Source organism: Uloborus diversus, chromosome 4 (assembly GCF_026930045.1).
Source record: "Uloborus diversus isolate 005 chromosome 4, Udiv.v.3.1, whole genome shotgun sequence".
NCBI lineage: Eukaryota > Metazoa > Arthropoda > Arachnida > Araneae > Uloboridae > Uloborus > Uloborus diversus.
Genome location: NC_072734.1, coordinates 109,989,606 through 110,013,840, shown reverse-complemented (window position 1 = coordinate 110,013,840; position 24,235 = coordinate 109,989,606). Strand labels below are relative to the sequence as shown.

At 33.8% G+C, this 24,235-nt stretch overlaps 1 protein-coding gene across 1 annotated transcript in view; it reads left to right on the top strand.

Moving 5' to 3' along the window:
• LOC129220758 (uncharacterized) overlaps positions 1-14,662 on the top strand; it is a 218,787-nt gene extending 204,125 nt beyond the window's left edge. Inside the window, exons 5-7 of the mRNA XM_054855187.1 lie at positions 2,604-2,675; positions 8,219-8,263; positions 14,403-14,662. Coding sequence (XP_054711162.1) covers positions 2,604-2,675; positions 8,219-8,263; positions 14,403-14,662 — 377 coding nt within the window. The remainder of the gene's footprint in view (positions 1-2,603; positions 2,676-8,218; positions 8,264-14,402) is intronic.
• The last annotated feature ends 9,573 nt before the right edge of the window (positions 14,663-24,235 follow it).

The following is a 24,235-nucleotide window of genomic DNA, read 5'->3' as shown; positions in this document are numbered from 1 at the left end:
TTATTATTATTATTATTATTATTATTGCGAAGCTCATCTTCAGGTGAAAGATATATAACATAAAAAATAAAATGGCTTTGCATAAGCATATTAAAACCAAGCAGAGCGCAGCCTTAAGTATCAATCAGGGCTGTAAAGTCGGAGAGAATATGACCCATTAAGAGTCCTGGAACTATAGAGCTTTCGATCCCGACTCCAACTCCTTTGCCCTAAAATCAGTCCAACTCCGACTCTTTTTCCCTGGAAGGGTTACGGACACTGAAAGAAAATGACTAATTTAGATTATTGGATTGTTAAAGCCTTCCCTTCCCAGATCCAACTCTTTTCCCAAAAATCATCTCGACTCCGACTCCACAGCCCCAGTTTCAACTGCTTTTCCATATCACCGTTAAAAAAAAAAAAAAAAAATCGTTACTGATTATTTCCGTCGAACGTTTCGGAGTTTCACAGGATTTTATCCGCTTTCTGTGAAAATCAAGTATTTTCGTCAAAACAGTTCCTGAATTATTTCAAGCTGCGCGAATACAGATTTCTCACTGTTGTGCACAATATTTTTAACTGCTAGTTTAAAAATTAACTTAACGTATTTACACTGGTGTGCAAAAATTAAGGACGAAGTCGAAAAATTAGCATATCAGCTGAACGAAGAGGCAGAGCGGACAGAAAGACCAATCAGGAGATTAAGTAAGGTGATGTACGGTAGCACATGCGCAGATATGCAGGCAGACGTAATGGGGGAGTGTCTGAGTAGTATAAAGCATGTTGTCGGTGTAAGATCAGTATTTCTGGCAAAGAGATTGCACGCCGTATAGCAGTTAAAATCACACTGAGTTGCTGCCTCAGCGAGAAATGGCGAATAATCAATCGGTTAGACGACATCTGGATGCTTTTACCCGAGGTCGAATCATTGGGAAGTTGGAGGAAGGCCGCAGTGTGACAAGTGTGGATGCAGAGTTTGGAATTGCTCACAGCATCGTTTCACGACTCGGGAGACAATTTCAAACTACAGGAACAACTATCCGGGGATTCAGTAGTGATCGTCCACGAGAACTACACCCGCAGATGACCGGTATATTGTCTTACAGGCCAGAAGAAACAGGCGGCAGACAGCGGGAGAAATCGCCAGACACACGACACAGGCGACTGGACGTGGCCGGAAGACTGCGTGGATCGAGGGCTTTACCTCTAACAACGTCTGCCAATCGGAGAAGGCGTTCTTTGTGGTGCCGGGAATACCGGACTTAGAGAGGCAATGAATGGGGACGAGTACTCTTTACAGATTAGAGCAGATTCAGTCTGAGTAGCGATTCTCATCGCATACTCATCTGGAGAGAGCGGGGAAGTCGCAATCATCTCTCGAACATCATTGAAAGGGACAGGTATGGAGGTCGCGGTGTTCTCGTTTGGTGAGGCATCATGCTTGGTAGTCGTACAGACCTTCACATCTTCGACGCAGGTTCAGTCAAAGGGACCCGTTATTGTAACGAGATTCTTCTTCCATATGTGCGTCTTTTTAGAGGCGCTATGGGTTCGCAGTTCCTTTTCATGGACGACAATGCACCATGTCATTGCACAGTAGCTGCCGAACAGCTCTTAGAGAGTGAAGATATTGAACGTACGGATTGGCCGGCACGATCTCCGGATCTCAATCCCATCGAGCATATATGGAATTTTCTAGGCAGACGCTTGGCAGCTCGTACCTTACCACCAGTAACGATTCGGGAGCTTCGATTGGCGCTGCAAGACGAATGGGCAGCAGTGCCTCAACAACTCATTGAGACCCTCATTCTCAGCATAAGCAGACGCTGTGAAACCTGCCTAGCAGTCGGGGGAGATCATATCTCCTACTAAAGACCAGATGTTTCTTGCTGGACACTCATCACAGGGATGTTTCGGCCATCAGTCGCATTGCGCTCCATGCTACTTTTTCAATAAAGCTTCTTTTTATCCCTCTGATTTCTCTTTTAGTAAGTGTTGCTTACATTACACATGCCCTTACGTATTGGGAATCTTACGGTATTAAATGTGTTGATTTGGAAAACTTTTGTACAAAGTTATATTGAAACAACCGTCTCGTCCTTAATTTTTGCACACTAGTGTATTAAGTGTATCTGTTCGTTTGCGGTCTGTTCAGATTGACTAAGTTCCCAAAGAGAGCGAAGAAGTATCTGGATTCCATTTTTTTACAATAATTGCAGGCGAGATAGATGCATGGTACTTGCTTGTAATTCTGTCTTAGCTTTGGGCATGTTTGCAATAATGCTTTTGCAGCTTTCATGGAAAAGCAGGAAGGTGCCAAGCAGTTATATTAAACTTACCTAAGTTTTCTCTGAAGGTCCTAGAGACAGCACTGGCTTTAACCGGGAAGATGACTGAATTCTTCAAAGATTCCAGGATGATTTCAGGAACGTGACTGAATTTTAGCGGGAACATTTCTATTTTTTGCAAGATATGTTGCTTGCAGAAATTGAGCACATTAGCTGCTGATTATTTTCCAGGAAAGTTTCTGAATTGATTTTACAGTGTATAAAAATGTGTTTCATGTAACAAAAAAATTCAGCAATCGTCGACTGGTATGTACAAAGTTCTAACTTTCTTTGCAGAGAACGATTGGAATGCCGAAGAGAGTCAGTCCACAAGCAGCAGCAGCGGAGGTGGAGATAGAACATCCAGAGGTAATTGAAAAATTTTATTCCTGAATACTGTCTGTTGGGATAAATGAAAACAACATTTTAATGTTTTTACTCAAAATTGGAAAGTTCGGCGTGTCGTTTCGACGCGAAACCAATTTCGGCGCGAAGAGTATTCTTAATATATCGTAGCTAAAATGACGAATGGGCGTATCTTATTTTAGGCATTTTGCAGAAAACCGATTTTAAGATTTCCAGTTTACTGCATCGCTTGGGAACCGCCACCAGTGTGAGGGACTGTAACTTTGTTACTATTGAATGTAGAGATACGCCCATTCGTAAAGTTATAAAATCGACTTTGGACATTTCTGTGATAGTCATAACTCATTTTTCGATTTTTTTGAGTTGCGCTCATTCGTCTTTTTTGCGACGATATATTGCTTTAAAACTTCATAAAGAGTAAGATAATGTCTTAAAAATGATTTTAAATATAAGTTTCTGATTAAGTTAATATTATTTTGTGCTTTTTCATTTCCTGTAACTGCTCCCAACCAGTGCCGAACATAGAAAGGTTGCCGCAGGTGGCAGCATCTGTTGGGTTGCAAATTCACATCATTTCGGTGGTTTCTTTTTTTTTTTTTTTTTCGTTGGAATCTATGCTAATATTATAGTTTTGTAGAGTTTAATTGTTTGAACGCACTAATCTCGGGAACTACAGGTTCGAATTGAAAAGTTCTTTTGTGTTGAATAGAGGAAGGCTATAGGCTACATAACGTCACGCTATGACAAATATGAGTGGAGCAGAAATAAAAAATGTTATGAAAACGGGAAAATTTACATTATAATATAAAATGCTTGGAACGCAGAATAGGCGTGGCCACGGTGGCTCGACCTGAAACTGCGGGCTTCGCGATCCAGTGGGCGTAGGTTCGAGCCATGAAGCAAACCTCGAGAGCTCTTTTCAGAGAAAATCTTAAACGCTGCAAAAAATGTTCAGTAAGTTAACGCCCATTAGCCAGAGCTAAGGCAGAAATACATGAAATACACCGCCAACTCAGTCAATTCCAGCAGTCAAGTCAATCCCTCGGTCAATTCCAGGAACTGCAGTTTCGTGCTTATTAGCACTCGTCAGCCCGGCGTAGGAGTGACTGAGCTGGAGGTGGAAAACCTCTTAAGGAAGCCAAGAGTGCCAAACAAACTGGTAGCTAATACAGGATTAGCATTGACCAGACGTGACCGAAGCAATGGTTCGGTTCAACTCGAATAGTGAAAGCAAGGCAGGTATATTCAGAATATAACGAAGCGGAAACTCAATAGGAGACTTTTGTTTGCCACTGCAGCAAGAAATCAACTAAAAACAATTGAAAAAAAATCTGAATCGCAAATTAATGTTTATCGGCATTCCCAGTGGAAATGGAAAAACTTAATGAATTCAACACTAGCCAAAGCTCGATCAATAAGCTTTTGCGATGATTATTCCCGGAACTGCCAGGGTTTTACTTTGGTGGAAAAACTGACCATTTCACTTTTAATTACTTTTAAAATATCTTTCAGTAAGATTTGTATGTTCCACAAGAAAAAAAGGGGAATTGGGAGAAGTTCTTCAAGAGGTGGTCTCATAATGTGGGACGAATGTTCGATGAGCCACTCTTCGACTATAAAGACGCAGATAGAGCTTCAAAAGGTCACGAATTTTAATACAAAATTATGAGAGATGTCACCTTCGTATTTGACGTTGACTTTGGCCATTATCTTAATGGGGTACCCTAGAGGAACGCGTGCAGATACACTTTGATTAAAGTCGACCCCTTTACAATCTCTATGTCTCAAGAACGACTATAAGAGCCCGTTTCGGAGATGGTGGTAAGTATTAGTTGAGTATTTAATGACAAGTACGTAAAAATGATTGGAAAAGGGTGTCTTATCAAAATAGATGAGGTGAGAAATTCTCTCTGAATGATTTGATCCTCAATGTTTATCCTCAAACCAAGACTGTCAAAAAAATTACATTGGATATGAGAGAGGGCTATAGTTTCTGGCCACCAACGCCATGTGTCATCTAAAAGAATTCCTTAATTACCTTAACTCCCCGAGTCTTCGTGCTTTTTAAATTAAAGGCAATATTCCAACAATTTTATTGCGCAATGGAGTTCAATCCCAGTTAAAATCACTACGGAATAGTATGATTTTGACTTAGAGTGTTATTCTGACATCACCTGAAGCAGATTAGTTGGCTCATATTCCTTGCATCCTTATGGTCCTTGCATATTTCCTTTTCCAATTTAAGTGATTGCAAATCCCAGTAAAAAGTTCTTATGAACTTTACATATGGGAAGATTATATTGCTCAGTGGGAATAATGTGTTGGTTACTCTTGAGCAGGAAATGAGGTAAATCAATTTGTTTCAAACCTCATAAAAACGAAACAAAAAATGTTGCTTGCTATTAAATTTTAAAATAACAGTACCTACATAATATTTTTAAAAGATAGATCGCTTTTTAACCCGAACAAGGTCGGGACGGGCCGCTAGTAAAAAATATTTTAGATCATATGGATCAGTAAATAAAAGTTCGAATAAATAAATGAAACGATAATGAAACCGTAAACAAATAATTAAATAAATAAATTAATTAATTAATGTACGAAGGAAATAAAACGAGTGAGTAGAAGAGTGAATGAATAAAAAAAAGCGAATGAATGAAGAAATAAGCGAATTACTAAATGGAAGAATGTAACTAAATTAATCAACAAATACATACGTGTCGTAAGTGAAATGATTGAGTGAGTGAACAAAATATACTATTTCACTTCGTCCCATCCACTTTGCCTCCCACATGTACTTGACTTATCGTATAAAATATTTAAAATACAAATAAGCTTAATATGAACTTAATAAATACTGCACCAAATATTAGAAGGTCTCAATTACTATTTAAAATGGTAAAAGCAAGAAATTTATCTTTTTATAATGACGATTTCTTTTTATTACAGCAAAATATTACAATACGGGTATCACTTTTTGAAAGTTGCCTGTATTATCATATGCTCTAATCTTCGGCGGTCTGGGATAGACTACATGTGCTAATACATAGTTAAAATATTTCCAGATAGGTGACGCTTAAAGAAGAATAAATGTTTCACCATTTCAATTTGCCCCGCCATTTTACTTTGCCCCGCATTCCCCTACTAAATTGCAAACCTTTTAAAATTTTACTATGCGTTTCTGGACTTCGTATAGGTTACTTAAAATACACCACCAGATAAAGACAAAATATCTATTTGTTTTTTCTATTTACATTACTTTAAAATGCTTTTTTCATGTCTGTTAGAAATCCGTTTCGTAACAACAGCCTCAGTTAATAACGGTTAGATCCTAACTTTGCCTTTTAAGAGTATTTTATGCGCTGTATTTCGTGAAACTAAATACTTTTAAAAAACTAAAAGAAAGTATTTGCCAGTTACTATCGTTAGAACAAAACACAAAATGTAAGAATAATTTAATGTAAGATAAATCAACTATTAAACCTTCGTAAAAAAATAATGTTTTTTCTTTTTTTTTCATTTATAAAACTGCTTTTTTCTTCGATAAACTGCTTCAGAAACAAGTGAATAGTACTTAAATTTAATGATAGTATTTTGTCTTAAAAATGAGTCGGACAAACAAAAGAAGTGAATATCTTCAGACACAAAAGATTGTCTTTTAAATGCGTAGTCATTAAAAGTTCAAATCTTTTGAAGCAAATGCTTCAGTTGGAACAAAATAACAGCAGCCGGCAGATTGCTCATAAAATTTTTACGGTCTGCTAGATAATGAAATTGAAGATTGCGCTGTTATTTGTTTCAGAATCGGAAGAGTAAATAAAAAGGAAAATAAATCTTAGTATGACGTTTCTGCTGGACTTTTCTTTTGTACAGAAAAATTCGTTACGTTTTGGAAAGAATTTGATGGACGTAATCAGTGTGTCAGAAGCTGTCAAACATTACTTTAGAGGGTGCGTTTTATTGCAATACATGTTAACCACTCTTTTATTCTGCATTAAATTTTTATTAAATTACTTTAAATACTTTAACAGCAAGTGTTAACAAATGACAGTCAATTTGATCATAAAAGTATTACAGAGGAACAAACATTTAAAACGAAAATCATACGTTACAACGTGATTGAATGAGAACAAATTTTGGCATATTTGAAGTGTAACGAACAAGCAGTTTTATGTGACAAATATTAATAAGAAAAAATATTCGACAATTGAATTAATTCTCTTCAATGAATCTGTGCCTTTTAAACACTTGTGCAACCATCCCTCTGTCTGTTGTGGTCATCTACTTCATCAAATCCATTGTCTTTAAACTATATGTTTATTATCAACTAGAATAAAATGTTATATTATCTAATAAAAGGAATTAAAAAATATAACTAATAAAAGACAAAAGTTATAAAATCTTAGAAGCTAGGAAAAAATTAGAAAAAAATTAGGCACCAGAGAAATTTATTTCTCAAAATATATGGGAAAACTAAGTGTAAAATGACATCCAAAAGATTTTTGTTTTGAAAGAACTAGCTGATAGTTTTTTTTTTTTTTTTTAGTCACCTGGATGACCTGGCACCCCAGATTTCTCGCACTATTTTTTAAAGCAAAATTAAAAAAAAATCTAATAAGAAATGTTGTTTAAGAAAATGTTTATTTGGAATAATATAAGAGGATGCATATTAAAAAATATGACCTACTTCTGACATTGGCTTATTTTAATTTCATATTCCCTCCTTTATGAGATTCTTTCTTTGGGCAGCGGAGGTATTTTTTTTTTTTTTTTTTTTTTTTTTGTATTTTATAATGTATGCATATGAAATCAAATGTCATTATTTCCAGCTCATGTTCAGTTCAAAATTATTCATTTATCTCACTGATAAGAATAGGTATTGAACGCTTTGAATGTAAAGATTCCAATTTACTTTTAGGGAAGCTACACTACACTAATTAATCTCATTAAAACTCATATGTTTGTGGGAAAGTAGATTTGTAATGCACTCATGCTATAAGTTTCTCCTTTATTAGCTGTAATTCCTCATCTAAATGAAAATAGAGCAAAAAAAGTATTTGATGTCTTTTAAGTATTGATTTTATTTTTAATGTTAAAACTAAAAGTACTGTACTAAAGCATGCTTTATTTTGTCACTTTAACGCTAACTTTTCAAAATAGCATAGCACAAGGGCTATTTGTTCAATCCTGAAATAAAGTTGGTTATTTTAAATGTTATAACGAAATATGGTTACTAGTTTTCTTTGAATTTACAGTATGTAAGTACTGTCTGACCACGGATTGTATGGAATTGGCAAACATCCAGTTAAGGCGACTCCATCTGAATGAGGGGAAAAATAAAAATTTTATGCGCTCATTTGAATGAGACTCTGCTTAATTTAGAGGCTAACATACATCTTAAAATCTGACATCCCTGAAAACTAATAGATGCTTCCATTTCCGCGTGTAAACCGGATGTTTGCCTTTCCATACAATCTGTGGTTAGACAGTAATCTTTGACGTTTCCGGCATCAATGATGTTTAATTTCTAATACTTATCTTTACAGATTACTGGGAGGAGAACACAACCCCAAAAACTCCTGGAAGAGATAGTAAGTCGATTGTTTTTGATTATTGTTTTGCAAGTTTTTGTGGCATATATTTATAATATTGAAAATAATTACAAGAAAAAGGCTTCTCAGGGTCGAAATACAATTGACTCGTTTCCGAAATTTTAAAAGTTTTTTTTTCTGAAATGGCATGAATAAATACGTTGGATTTGCCATTTTTTAAGTATTTTGACAAAGTTTAATATTTTTTTAAAAATATTTTACTCGGTACGCAGATTCAATTTCAATTTTTACGCTTCTACACAAGACACCGCAAGTGATGAAATGCCATTAGCGCAGAGCACAATATTTAATTCGCTTCTTTGCTCACATGTAATGGCGACAATACGGTTGATAGCAAGCGTCAAGTGCAATGTTTAATTTGCTTCTGAATTATCATGATTTGTAAACGCGGTAGACAGCAAGTGTAGGCATTCAGCGCGACAGTGGAGTACGCGCAAAAGTTCATCACCTTTGACGTTATAAAGACCACGCCTTATTCAAAAAATCGGACACTTAAAAAAATTAATAAAAAAATTAAACGTTTTGAAAATAAAAGATTTTTCTCACTCTATGTTATCTTTTTTGTTCATTCTATCAACTTCAGTGACTAAACGTAGTACTTTTGACTGATGGAAACAACCCCATTGTGAAACAATTCGTGCATAATAGAAAAGTAGAGCTACTTTTCTGAAAAGACGGAAAGACGAATTTTTCACAAAATATTTGAGCGAGTTCAGTGCCAAAACGAATAACCATTCCATTCCCATTAACATAATGCATATATATACTTACGTGTGTGTTGTGCGATACGTTGTGTTGTTTGTTACGATATGTAAACAAAATATGCATTTGCGTTTAAAAGTTGTACGGAAAAGTTTTTTTATGGTAAAGCAAGGAGTACGTTACCACACTTTTAGAACTTTAGAATTCTGTTAAAAAAAAGAGTTGCTTCAGAAAAACCGTTAAGGGAGATAAATTGCTCAAAAGTCGTAATGGAATGCCGGAACATCGTTTGATATTTCTTTCTTCTCCATTATCGACCGGTTATGGGAAGAAACTCAGGTGTCAGGAAACTATGTTTTCGTCAAACAAATTCCATTAGTAATTCAAAAATATATAGCTGACTAGCATAGAGAATACAGATAATTTTAGTGCCGTTCTTAAGAATAGAAAATAGACTAAACCATAACTAATCTTGAGAGTTCGTAGCATTTTCCCCATTTAAACGGAAGTTTGTAATAAGCCTTTAAATTTATTCTTTGACTAGTGGTACCCGCACGGCTTTGCCCGTAGTAGAAAATTAAAAGGTAATTTGGTTCGCCTGTATATTTACAAATAATGGATGATGAATTTCCCTCCAATTTGCTGTATTCATTTGCTTGCTCATGTTACGGTTCCACGTTATGATAATTTGGTAATTTACTATTCCACGCTGTGATAACTTACTCGGTAAAATTTTCTTAAAATTGGAATAGAAGCTAAACAAAATAGATTTTTCGAAAAATCACTTTAAAGTGCACACCCCCCTGCTAAAAACTAATTTTGTGCCAAATTTCATGAAAATCGGTTGAACGGTCTAGGCGCTATTGCGCGTCATAAAGATCCAGACAGAGATCCAGACAGAAAGACTTTCAGCTTTATTATTAACTTGTGGTACCCGCACGGCTTTGCCTGTAGTTGAAAAGTAAGAGGTCATTCGGTTCGCCTGTATATTTACAAATAATGGATGATAAATTTCTCGCCAATTGGCTATGTTCATTCGCTCTCCCATTCCTCGTCATGAAAATTTTGTCATTTACTCGTCCATCTTATGATAATTTTGCTCCGGAAAATGTTATTAAAATTGAAATAGAAAAAGAATAAAATCGAATTTTCGAAAAATCGCTTCAAGATGCACACCCCCGTGCTACAAACTATTTTTGTGTCAAATTTCATGAAAATCAGCCGAACGGTCTAGGCGCTATGCGCGTCACAGACATCCTACAGACATCCAGACAGAGAGACTTTGAGCTTTATTATTAGTAAAGATGATAATGGAGCAGTAACAGGTATTAAATGATGTGTTATAGGAATGTCGACAACCACCTAGTTTCAGCATTTTCTGTGACGAATAAATTAATTTAAAAAATACATTATCAGGGATAATTTGATGCCAAAACGTTGTACCGGTACTGTTTCACTGAAAATAAAAAAATATTCCGTTTGCACTTAAAATTTATCATGATTAAATTATTTCGCATTGTTGTTCCGGTACTGTACAATTTACGAATTCACCCCTGATTTATACAGAGTGTTCCGTTTTAACCTGCTAGACCTCTGTTTTCGTAACCGTTAGACCTTGATGCATACTTTCGATAGCAAAAATGTTCAAAATCAGATGCAGAGTTAAGGTATTGAAAGTTTGAAGCAAAAATTAAAATAAGTAAAAAAATAAATTTAACTTTTTATACGGGTCCTAGGTCCCCTAACTTTTATTTAGTCAAATAATCGCCAATGAAACATAATTTCAACATAAGAACTTCTTTAAGACTAGAGGTAGAAATACTTGTGAAAAGATCTGTAAAATCATATGAGTAAATGCAACCAAATTTATCATTTTCCAGGTAATCTAAGACTTTACTTATTATTATTTTATTGTTATTTTTAATAATAATAAAATAATAATAAGTATTATTATTTTTAATAATCCACGTGCGGTTATGTTTCAAGACATTAAAAAAATGATGATAACATTTTTAACGAACATTTTACATAACAAAAAAACGTTTCTTTTTGTCATATACGAGTTTAGGTCTTTATTTGGCCAGAAAAGAGATGAAATCATAAAATGTTCGTTACTTCGAAATAATAACCGTCTTTTAAGTGCTATATCTCAAAAAATATTAATGGTACAGCTTATCAGTTAACCTTTAAGTATTGAAAACTTAATGTACTTTAAAATCTCAAATAACAGTATCAAAAATGCATTATTTATGAGTTATAACTTGAGAACTGAAAGTAGTCTTTTTTTTTTTTCTATCGTTTTCGAAACTGTTAACTTTGATATACGCTATCCTAACTGGTCCAAACACCATGCTAAAACATTAAAAGTACATCGCGCTTTACAATTTTAATGTCTAATTTGACTTCACAAAATATTTGACAATGTTATACAATGCTGTTAATATTTTTGAACAACGAATGACTGTATAAAATATTAACTTGCATTTACAAACTGAGACATAGGGTGACCGCACCAGTAACAGACATGCTTAAGAAATCGCTTTCAGGTGAACTCAATTTTCTGAACCTTTTACTGTATTTAGACTTTAAAACTATTTTTTTTCTCATGCTACTACATCTCACCTACGTTTGGTTGCTTCCGGATCCTCTGAATTAGCTAATTCTATTTTTATTTGCTCAATTTCGTAAAAAGGTCCGACTTCCAGCAACAGAAACCGAAAAATCTGATGATACCCAGAACAGATAGGAGGAGGAAAGAATGACTAATTAGACAAAATTACCATTTTCTCTTCAAAATGTGCGAAAGTTCTTTAGAACTAAAGCCTTATTTAATTCAAATGAGCATGAAACACCAGTTGACATCGTGGTGGCTGTTCATAACCTTCACCACTGCCTTGTGAATACCAACTGACTCATAGAATTCAGTCTGCTAACACTAGATGGTTACACCGTATATTCATAGGCCCCAGCAACATCAGTTTTGCCCACCTGAAATTCTTATTATTTAAATCCAAACTTATGACTGTCTGTCGCTGGACCCTTGTCTATTACTGGTGCCGTTACCCTACATTGTTCGTTTCGAACTGACTAAAAATAGAAAGGAATAAAAATATATAATGCATGGAATTAAAACAATGTCAGTAGTGTTTGACAATCTTGCAAAAATACAGTATTGCACTTTAACCTGTTTCAAACGTTGAACTCAATTTCTACGAAAACTTCGGTCTTGACCAGGGCTAGTAATATTTTTAATCAAAATTGTTTCTTGGTAAAATAATAAATAACTACTGCAGACGTTTCAGAAACAAAATTCCCTTAAAGCAACTCTATAAGAAATGGTTCCTATGTTTTTGTTTTCATCCCTTGGGTAGAAGACTGGCTCACTTGAACCGCATTAATCTTAAGCTGCTGATTGGCTAAACAAGTTTGTGTCCGGTGGGATTTGCACTCTGTCAAATGATCGATATTTACCAGTATGAAGTTATCATGAAGAAAAATGTTTTCCAGCATGATGCACTTAAAGCTAAAACGATAAAAATTAAGGAATGCATTTTTTCCTTTGGTTCAGTGGCGCACACAAGGGGAGGGTTTTGGACCCCTCCCTTGACCCTTGCAACTTTTTTAATGAAATATATTATTATGTATGTAGTACATCAAATAATTCCAAGCAAAGGTAACAATAATTTCAGATTTAATAAACGAAAAAATGTATAAATTATTTTTTGTTTCCTTCCCTGCAAAATCGAACTGTATGGTGAACATAAATTGTTGTTCTAAAATGATGATTTTACTTTTTTGTTTTTATTTTTAACATACATTCATTTCTTTGCTTTCTTATATTTTAAGGAAATATTTGTTATTCATAAATTTATTTTATAATCTAATTTTAAGTATGTATTCAATATTTTTTTTAAATGTTTTTTTTTCCGACAATCGACAAAATTAAAATTATATATTTGGATGCATGTTAGAGTATTGTATGAGAAGGTGGACCATCGAACCTGAACTTCCCCTTTGAGAAATTCCTGTGGCGCCACTGCTTTGGTTTATATATTGGAACAAAATTATCAGCTCTTCTTTGTTTCGTTCAACTCTTCTTTGTTTCGTTCAGCTCTTTTTGCTTCGTTCAGCTCTTCTTTGTTTCGCTCAGCTCTTCTTTGTTTCGCTCAGCTCTTCTTTGTTTCGTTCAGCTCTTCTTTGTTCCGTTCAGCTCTTCTTTATTTTGTTCAGCTGTTATTCGTCCGTTAATTAGAAACATGCTAAAAGGGTTTCAAAACAAAAACTGACTGGGGAAATCATTGACACTGATGTTACTAAACCTTGGAATTTATTAAACAAAAACTTTGAATTATCGATTCAGTAAAAACAAACAAACAAAAAACGTGCTGTTATTTTGTAAAAGGACTCGTTTCGAGAAGAGCATTTTTGTACTATGTCGCCTAATACGCCCGTTTCAAAATTTATGACTACAAAGTTGAATTTTTCGCAAAATTATTAGCTTTCATTACCAAAAAGTTATCCTTTGTTAGACGTCCTTTTTTTTTTGTTACGAGATATTTAAGGTATAATGCGTTTCGATAATAAGTTTACTTAATGAAGGACTAAAAGTTTTATCTCCCAAGTATAAGAATTCTGATTTTTTTTGTCTTTAAATTTTGAGACATAAGATCATATCGATAATTATCATTATTATCTTCCTTTTCTTTTTAAAAAATAAAATTCCACCACCTTCGAAATAAATAGCTCACATGTGATATCTGTTCTGAATCAGTAATGCATAAATAAGAGTGAAATTGCATTAATTTTTTTTTCTTTACTGTTGGATGGGACTCTTGAAAGTCAACGCACAACTGAGAGAAATTCCATAAGAGGTGACGTATAAGCTAGAAATTACTGTGCATGTACAGTTAAAACTAATACATTGATCCACAATCTGTCCTTCATTTTTGGATAAATGTTCATGGAAATGAAATTATTGGTCCGAATACTACAAAAGTGGAAAGATTTTTCTTTGCTGCTTTATTTTTTTTTCTTCCTTAAAAAAAATGGAATATATGGAATATCATAGTAGAATCTCCTTTACTCCATGCATTCTAGATTGTTTTTTTTTTCTTCTAATGCTATAATGCTAAAGTTTGTTGGATAAATTTCGATCTGTAATCTGAACCGAATCAAAGCTCTTAAAACAATAAAATATTTTTGACACATTCATTATTTAAGTAAAACTTGGGCCTTTCCCAGAAATCAGATTGAATGCTAAATTAAAATTCCGCACGTAATCTTTATTATCACGACGGAAGCCCTTTTTCAATCATGGCTTATTGTGAAATGATATTCAACTTCATTTAATATTTACGATATCCTCTGGGCCACGTTTCGTGCAATCAATTCCATACGCTCTCGGGACTCTTTCCAGGAGATCGATCGGCAGCGACGTCCCCTAGATGGCGCTGCAGTCGTCGTCGCCAACCCCATCCCCTCCCCTCTCCACCAATGGGACCACCGTCTCTCCGCAGCCGGACCGCAGCAAGCGGAAACGGTGAGCCCCGGGGTAGTGAATTTCGCGGTCCGGAATTCCTTCATGGTTCGAAAGTGAGGATATCGTCTGCGGAGGAGTGGACTGAAAGGGTTTACAGGGGCGAGCCAGTAAACATGGCCCGCCGCAATGTAGAATGATCTACCGCTATATGTACTACATGAAATTTGGCCAAGAAAACGCCAAAGGGAAAAGTAAGAATTCTGTTTTCCTTACAACAATGGGATAATTCGTGATAACTTCAAACTAGGATGCATACTTGAGGCAAAGTCGTGTCTTTAGGCAATCATAGCGGATGATTAAACTTAAAGTAATTGTTATTCCTGGATTTATTACTACATTTAGACGATCATGTATGACAGAAAATAGCCAGTGCAAAAGCCATTCTTATTAATGACGCTTCGGCCAATTTTAATTTTAATGTACACTTGCTAGGAATTTAAATTTCTGTAGATAAGAAGTTTGTCAAAGGTAAGGTAGTGTATATAGTTCCGTAATGAGATATTTCGTGTACTTCCTTAAAACGTCAAATCAAGATACATAACTGAAGCAGATCTGTGTTTTTTAAGCGATCACTTTATACAGCGTATCAATAGTTGTTATGCTCATCACTGGATTTGCAGGATTTAGGGTAATGGCAGGTAACAGACAGTCATAAGTTAGGATTTAAATAATAAGAATTTTAGGCGGGTAAAACTGATCTTGCTGTGGCCCATGAATACGGTTCAACTATTTAGTGTTACCAGAGTGAATTTTACAAGCCACTTAGTATTAACAAGGCAGTGGTGGAAGGTTATGAACAGCTACCACGAGGTCAGCTGGTGTTTCATGTTTATTTGAATATAATAAGGCTTTAGTTCTAAAAATCAAGAACTTTTGCATACTTTGAAGCGAAAAAAGGAATTTTGTCCATTACTCATCCTTTCCTCTTCCAACCTGTTTTTGGGTATCATTAAATATTTCGGTGTCTGTTACTGGGGGGTCGGTCCTTTTTTTGATATTGAGCAAATAAAAACAGAATTAACTAATTCAGAGGATCCAGAATCAGCCAAACGTTAGATAAGATGTTGCTGTGTGAGGGGAAAATAGTTTAAAAAATCTAAATACATTAAGAGGCTCAAAAAGTTGAGTTTACCTGAGAGCGATGCCTAAAGCATGTCTGTTACTGGTGTCGTTACCCTAGAGGTTCAAGTATTATTAGGAAAATAATTATTAATCATGCATGTTTAATAGGAGCATACGTCAGGCTTATTAATGATACTCCGCGCAATTTTTAAAATATAGGTCAATATTCGTTAGGGGTTTTACATTCCTAAAGATAAAAAATACATGAAAGGTAAGATATTAAAGTGTCTGTAATTTCTGTACCAGGGAGTTAAGTCACAAACTAAGAGCACTAAGTCACAAAAACAAAATTGGTCAGGAGATGAGTTTAAAGTTTTCTTTTGTGAAGATTTCTCCACTTTCTGGTTTGTTATTTATAAGCTTATAAAATGAAAATTTGTTTATCAAAATCGTAGTGCTTTGAATAAAGTAGAAAAGGTTGAGAAATATGATTATATTGAATCTCGATTTTTAAAATATAGACATAGTGCCCTTCACCTCCCAGGAATAAATACAGTTTCGACATGTTCCCCTTCAAGAGTATGAAGGCGAGTATTTATTATTATTTTGATTATTTAGCATCTATTAATTATTATTAATGTGGAATTCAGAACAATTAACCAAAAAGTTTACTTTATGATACAGTTGTTACTGTTTTCCATTTCTTTAGTACAGACTACCTCACTTTTACTGCAAACATATCTATTGCTCATTTGTAGTCGGAATTAGAATTGAATAGATTCAACAATCTAAATAGTCTCTTCCCACTGCTTTCTTGTTACATGTATATGCTATCTTAGATTTAGCCATATAGCTTTCCTTTATTATTACTGCTGTTTTCTAATAATAATAATAAAAATTCGTACAAAATTATTATTACTTGAAATTAAGCAGATACAGTAGCTCTTTACTTTATAAACACATACTTTTGGGCTCCAACAGGGCGGTCCAAAAGAAACTTCCTTAACGTATGAAGCTCCAGCGGCCCAGTCGATGAACCAAATTAACTAAAATTTCACACATGTTGTTTAAAGGTATGCGCTGGAAATTGTGAGATTTGAAACAGTGCAGAGTTCGTGGCTACGGTTACGATGAGAAAATTTTGGAAATGAACTCTGTTTGTGGGATGGTAAATTGTAGCTATAAAGTACAACGGGTCCTTGTAAGTAGGGGAATGTGGGGCAAAGTGAAATAGTTAAGATAACTTACTTTTTTCATAATGAACAAATTGGAAATTTGTTCTGAAAATTACGATACATTAAGGCCAATATCTATATATATATAAATGAATATTTGTCTGTATGTCATCCATGAACTCAAAAACTACCCGGCAGATTTGACTGAAACTTTCACCGTTTGTTATTTTTGGTACTGGGAATGTTTATAGACCAGTTCGAAAAAAATCCGATCGATAGTTCCTTTTTTATTCCAATTTAAATCACAATCCATTGGATAAATACGAATAAAATTATCGGCTGCAGAAATTAATTCGCGTGAAAGATCTCATTGATAAGAAGTTAGCTGTTGCCATTTTTCTTGAGTTTGAACAAATAAATTTTTTCTTTATTGTTTTATGGCTTTTCATGCAACGGGGGGATTTAAAACTTTTTCTATTTGATATTTTTAGCGATTGATTGATCTTGCAAACTGCGTGAGTACACAATTTGAGTATAGTCACGGCTTCACTTGATACCTGGACCGATTATTATGAAAATAGCTGTATATATGTATTTTGTAACGGAGAAGGTGCATAATATGCTCATTGAAGCCACTCGCCACCAGGTGGCACTGCAGAGTAGCAACTTCTGCCCCGTTCAACCGAGGTTGCGTTCGACGAAACTCACCGGTCGACCGGTAATTAACTGGTTACTAACCGAAGCGTTCTATGATCAACCGGTTACCACGGCGGCTACCATTCTAAGCATGTGATTGGTTGATTGGAGGCGCGTGATCATTAGCTGTCACGTGATTAACTAACCGGTCGCTCCCGGTCGAGCTCGTCGAACGCAACCCGATTGTCATGAAAATCAGTATAATGATGTATTTTTTTGTTGGCGTAGCAACGCGCGTCGGGTACAGCCAGTATTTTATAAAATAACTTTCATTGAGACATTTTATTCATTTTTGGCAGTAAATTTGTACCTCTAACAAAGGTGAAAATTTTTCACTTTTTTTCATGGGGCAAAGTGAATGTCAGGTCCGTTGGTAGAAGAAAAATAAATTATGTTTCTTATGAAATACTTCCTATTCTATTATTAAAGATAGTTTTGATCAAATAAATGAGTAAATAAATAAATAAATGAAAAGGAAATGAAATAATAAACGAATAAAAAACAAATAAATAAGGCAATAAATGAGAAAAAAATCAGTTAATAAAATAATGAATGAATAAGAAAATGAGTGGATGCATAAATAAATATGGGAATTATTAAATGACGGAATGTAAATGAAATAACTAATAAATGAATACGTAAGTGAGTTGATAAAAAATGGAGTAAGTAAATAAAATGAACTATTTTACTTTGCCTCATCCACTTTTTCCCACGTGCACTTGACAAATTGTATAAAACATTTAAAAACAAAAAAGCTTAATATTGAACAAATAAATACTGCAGCGAATATTAGAAGGTTTCACTTGATATTTCAAACGTTAATTACAAGAACTTTATCATTTAATAATAAGAAACATAATTTTCAACTTGCAATAAAATATTACAATATGAGTATCATTTTTTGAAAATTGCTCGAATTATCATATTCTTTGATTTTCAGAGGTTTTTTTTTTAGACTACATGTTACTTAGACTATATGTACATAGTTGAAATATTACTACCCCGTAACAGATAGGTTGAGAAAAGGATGAGTAGTGGATAAAACTCCCTTTCTTTTTTCAAAATGTATAAAAGTTCTTTATTTTTAGAACTAAAACCTTATTAAGTTTGAATGAACATGAAACACGAGCTGACATCTTGATGGCTTTTCATAACTTTCCACCAAAATTCACTCGGATAACAGGAGATGGTTGCACCGTGTTCATGGGTCCCGGCAACATCAGTTTTACCTGCCCAAAATTCTTATTGTTTAAATCCAAATTTATAACTGTCTGTTACTGGTGCCGTTAACATAAACAACTCTTAAAACTCTGTGAGACCCGTTTATGGAACTATTGCTTACCGGATCATCTGTTAATTGTACTAAGGTACTTTCTTTTACAATTACAGATGATTTTTTTTTTTTTTTTTTTTTTTTTTTTTTTGCGAGAGGGAAAGTACTTTCATCCAAAACATAACAAAATCGGACCCCATTATTAAGTGAAATGCTTTTAATAAAACTGCTTACATATTTTTATGGAGGACATTTGATTGCGAATATTAATTGCTTCTGAACTCAAAGAAATAACAGCCGTTATCTCATCGAAATTAAGGAAGAAAAAACTTTTTTTACGTATTTTTGCACCGTATTTGGTACACTTTCACATATACAATGCAAAAATTTTTGCTCAGCTAAAATGATAACCAACATTTTTTTTTCTTTTTCTTTTTCTTTTCTTTCTTCTTTTTTCCTCGTTTCCTTTTGCTTTTTTTTCCTTTTTTTTTTTTTTTTTTTGAGACGAATATTCCATATGAAGAATGGAGTGAGACAGAAAAAAAATGAGGTTCGATCAATTAAAACAATAAACATTATTTAATGATATAAATGCCTTTTGGAAATTATCTATCTCAACAATGATGTCTCAAAATATCACATGTTGATTACAGCGCTTCGCTGAAATAAATAATGTACGGTGGGTACTGTTAACATAAAACATATAAAAAGTTTTAAAAAGTAAATGTAAATGATATTAAAGAAATCTAAATTCACGAATAGATAATATTCATCAACAATGATATTTTCTCACTGATTTTATACTTTGGCAGAAAACAATAACAAGCTTCTAACGTTGTATTCATGAAATTCTTCGTTGTACTACATGAGTAAAAAATGAATTTTATGTGAAGTAATTCAAGTTAACTTTGTTTTTCTTCCCTCAGTCACGTGAAATTATTTTAGTACTAAATTCAAATGCAAAACTCTGCCTAAAAGTCTCTAAAAATAATATATATTACACGCATTTTTCTTCCGTCTTCCAGTGCGCTGGTAATTTAAATAGCAATCATGAGAATTTTTCTAGTCACAAATGAGTTTTTTCAAAAAAGATGATCAGTACATATTTGTATTCATGTATTTTTGTCCCGTGTTTTCTCCTGAATTTAAATTTTTAATTTAAATAAAAATTATTCGAATATTTAACTAGTTGTTTTTTCTGCGTTGAAAGTACAGCCGCAAAGAAACCACATTTACGGTAATCCCTTTTAAAAATTATTTTTTATTATTATTATTTTCGAATTAGAATTTATGTACGACTTCGCGGTCATTAAAAAAAGATTTGGTTGCCAACTTACATTTTTATACGAAAACTCTGATGAAAAATCTTAATGCATTCATGTATTTTTGTCCCATGTTTTCTCTTTAATTTATATTTTTTATCTAAATAAAATGTATACGGATAGTAAATTTTTAACTAGTTGTTTTTTCTGCGTTGAGAGTGCTGTCGCAAAGAAGTAGTTCCTTAAAAAATATTTATTACACAGTCGGACCATATATATATATATATATATATATATATATATATATCAGTGGTTGGGAAAACTACATTTTTTTATAGCGAACTACAACTACAAACTACTTTTGAAAAGTAGTTGCCACTTCGCTACTTTTAAAAAAATAAATAAATGAAAAGCATTGGATTTAAAATGTGAAAGAATTCAACTTTCAAATTTTTAATTCTTTCCTGACAGTGAATTTTTAATTTAAGAAGTAAAACTCGTCTACTTGAAAATGTAAATAGATGCAGGTGTAATTTGATTTAAATTTTACATAGTCATACATATACATAAAATTGATTTAGGTGAAGAAACACGTGTTTTAAACAAAAGAGAAAAATTTTAATTTCCAATATAGGAGTTGATTTTTTAAGAACTTATATTCTGTAGGAGCTAAGTAATTGATTTTGAGCATCAAGTTACGGGTCTAGACATGGACACCATCTTCTTTCTTACGCTACTGATAAAATGAATAAAAACATTATTCAATTTTACCGAATAACCTCAAAAACGTACAATATTTAATAATTGACTTTTATTATGTTAACATGCAAAAACTCAATCAGTAAAAATGAAAAAAAAAAAATCAAGAAGTAGGAAAAATATCCCAAACGATCGAAACAAACGAATTTTGGAGCTAGCACGAATTCCTCACCCGCAACACGAAAATTTTCGGAACTGAATCGATGGCCTTAAGTATTGCCTTTTTTATTGGGTAATTAAATTTTTTTGTGCGTGAATGGACTTTTTCTTTAGCATCACTGAAAGCGGAAGTTCTCACACCGTACTAGTCGAAACATCGCTTTGTTGACGTAAAAATCACCACTCCGTATATTTTTCATTCTAAATATGGCGTTGATGAAACATAATTTCACACAAATGGGCTGTTTAGCTTAAGTTTGAAAATGGAAAAAAAAAAAAAAATAGAAAGTTTCTGATAACTAAAGAAATTTCAAGATTTTTAAAATGCTTGAACAACTAAAAATGCGTCGAGTATAATTACTGTATCTATTGTACAGTAGTATTGTTGTGCTTGTGCTGCACTTTATTATTGCTACGTAATATACGTACCGTACTGTTTCATTTTACGCCATTCTCTCCCATTGATTATGTGCACCCTAACAGTATTTTTATTCAATAACACAGATTTTTCACCTATGCGAGGAACGCATTCCTCGCGTAAGTTGATATCTGATTGTATATGCTGATGACATTGATACCGAAAGCTTTTTGCTGGACGCTAAGTTTGCATGAAATGGAAAAATTTCTATAACACTGTAATATTTATTGTTAACCGGTCAGGGCCTAAAACATTTTAAAATTCATCTACGGGACATTTTCTGCTGCCAGAAAGCACAAACGCTGCACTAAATTGGCAATTATAGCTTATTCTTTTCTTTCTATGCATGCTCTATTTGAGGCGAATATTGCGGAAATTTGAACATCTCGATGCCAATCAAATTAATGGCGTCAAACAAAGAACTTACGGTATCATATGTCTGAGGTCAGCTCGTAATTTTCAAAGTTTTACGCGAATCTGATTGGTGCAACTTTTACTCGCTTATGACTTCTAAATGTCAGGTTCGTTTGAAACCCCCTTTTTTTTTTTTTTTGAAACTTTATTTAAAAGTAGTTTTTCGAAATAGCTACAAACTACTTTTTTTCGTATCGAACTACTCGCTACTCTACTTTTTTTCAAAAGTAGTGGCCTACACTACAAACTACTAAAAAATATAGCTACTACAGTAGCGTCGCTACTTGTAGCGCGCTGCTTCCAACCACTGATATATATATATATATATATATATATATATATATATATATATATATATATATATATATATATATATATATATATATATATATATAACGAACCTCTATTTAACGAATTTCGCGATTTAACAAATTTTTCTTTTTCACCGACTAAAATGAAGGCAAGAAACCCCTATTTAGTGAATAATAACCTCCAAATAACGATTTTGTTTAACAGTAAAAAAAAATTTTTTTTGTTAATTTGAGGTAGGAAATATTGGATTGTTTTTTAAATGTTACATCCATAGTGTCCGAAGCAGAAAAAGACTTTTCTTGGAATCGGCAATTTTTGACGTGCGAGGCCGAGGGAGCAACCAACGAATAGTGATTCTGATGCAGAAAGTAGTAGTTAAACTCTCATTAAAACTTACTTTTTCAAATGCTTTACATGTCCTGGAAAATGTAAAAACATATCATTGCAACAGGCTGCAAAAGACAGAGAATTTTCTTTTCTCCAATGAAGTCGAAAGAGAACTATTTCCAGTCAAGTATCAAGAGAATTGTCAAACATCTATTACTCAGTAAATTAAAATTTCAAATTAAGTAGCGTGATATAAGTCGTGGAATGCTGAATAAAAGGTTTCGCTTTCTAATTATGGATATTTTTGTGCAGTTGATTATTGGGGGTTTTAGAAAAATAAGTGCATTTTTTTAAATTTTTTTCACACCCCGATATTACGAATAACCCTGATTTAACGTTTAAAAGTTTCGGTCTCGTTGAATTCGTTAAATTGGGGTCTGACTGTATTATTATTTTTATTATTATTAGTATTATTTCTTCTATCATTGTTATTATTTTGAATTGGAACTTATGTGCGATTTCAAGACCATAAAAGAGATTAGGTCGCCAACTTGCATTTTTATTACAAAAATTCTGATAACAAAATCTTAATTTTGTAAAAAAAAAATAAAAGACGGTGTAAATAGTTTTTGCAGTATTATAGTACTTAGTTCACCTACTTTTAACTTTGCATCTTGTTCTAAATGCTGTTGTAGATAGTTTTAGAGCAAGAGAACATTTTAGTTATTTACTCCACTCACCCTAAATTTGTATCAAAATATACAGAGTGAGTACATACTGTATGAAGTAACCGATTTAAAAGAATGTAATCATATTTTCGAAATAACTACACATATTACAATAAGGTTGCCGTGGTGGCCTGTTCGGTAAAGCGTTAAACTCGTAACCGAAAGGTACCGGGTTCGATGGCAGCCAAGTGGAACCACCGTATTCTTTAATAGTGTGTAGGGCGCGCTAAATATGCTCGTGGTCACAAAGTCCTCCCAGTGAATTCCTACCTGTGGGTGTGCTGGACCAGGGATTGCTCGGCTTCTGGTCTGGATCAAAAAGTTAGAGCTGTCTTCAGGGTCTCACCCAACCGATTAAACCATAAATAATGATATGTACGGGAGACCAGAGAGTGTGATATGATATTACAATAAATATTTTTTGAATGTAAAGATAATACCATTTTTTTTTCCTCGGTTTGGATGTGCAGTCCTCTTGTTACACAAAAAGCATCTAATCAGCGTGTGTAACAAACTGAAATACAGTACCGAATACATTTTGCCCGTAGTTGAAAATTAAGAAGTCATTTGGTTCGCCTGTATATTTACAAATAATGGATGACGAATTTCTCGTTAATTTGTTATGTTCATTTGTTCACCAACGTTACTGTTCCACGTTATGATAATTTTGTAATTTATTCTTCCACGTTGTGAGAATTTGTTCGGTAAAATTTTCTTAAAATTGGAATAGAAAAGGAAAAAAATCGAATTTTCGAAAAATCGCTTCGAGGTGCACACCCCCATGCTACAAACTAACTTTGTGCCAAATTTCCTGAAAATCGGCCGAACAGTCTAGGCGCTGTGCGCGTCACAGAGATGCAGACAGACAGACAGAGACCAAGACAGACTTTCAGCTTTATTATTAGTAAATAAGTCATAAACATAGTGTTATCACCCGCGATGTCAAAAGCACTTCAAGAGCTCATTTTCGCTGCCAGTATACCGATGCGATTCCTCCAGTGGTTTGCTATTTCGATTCAATGTGTGGGGTCGTTCTAGAAATTCTTTCCCAGACCACACTCATCGTGAGAAAAACATGTTACGCTGGTGTTTTATATCTGTCACCAGAATGGGAGCTGGATAAAT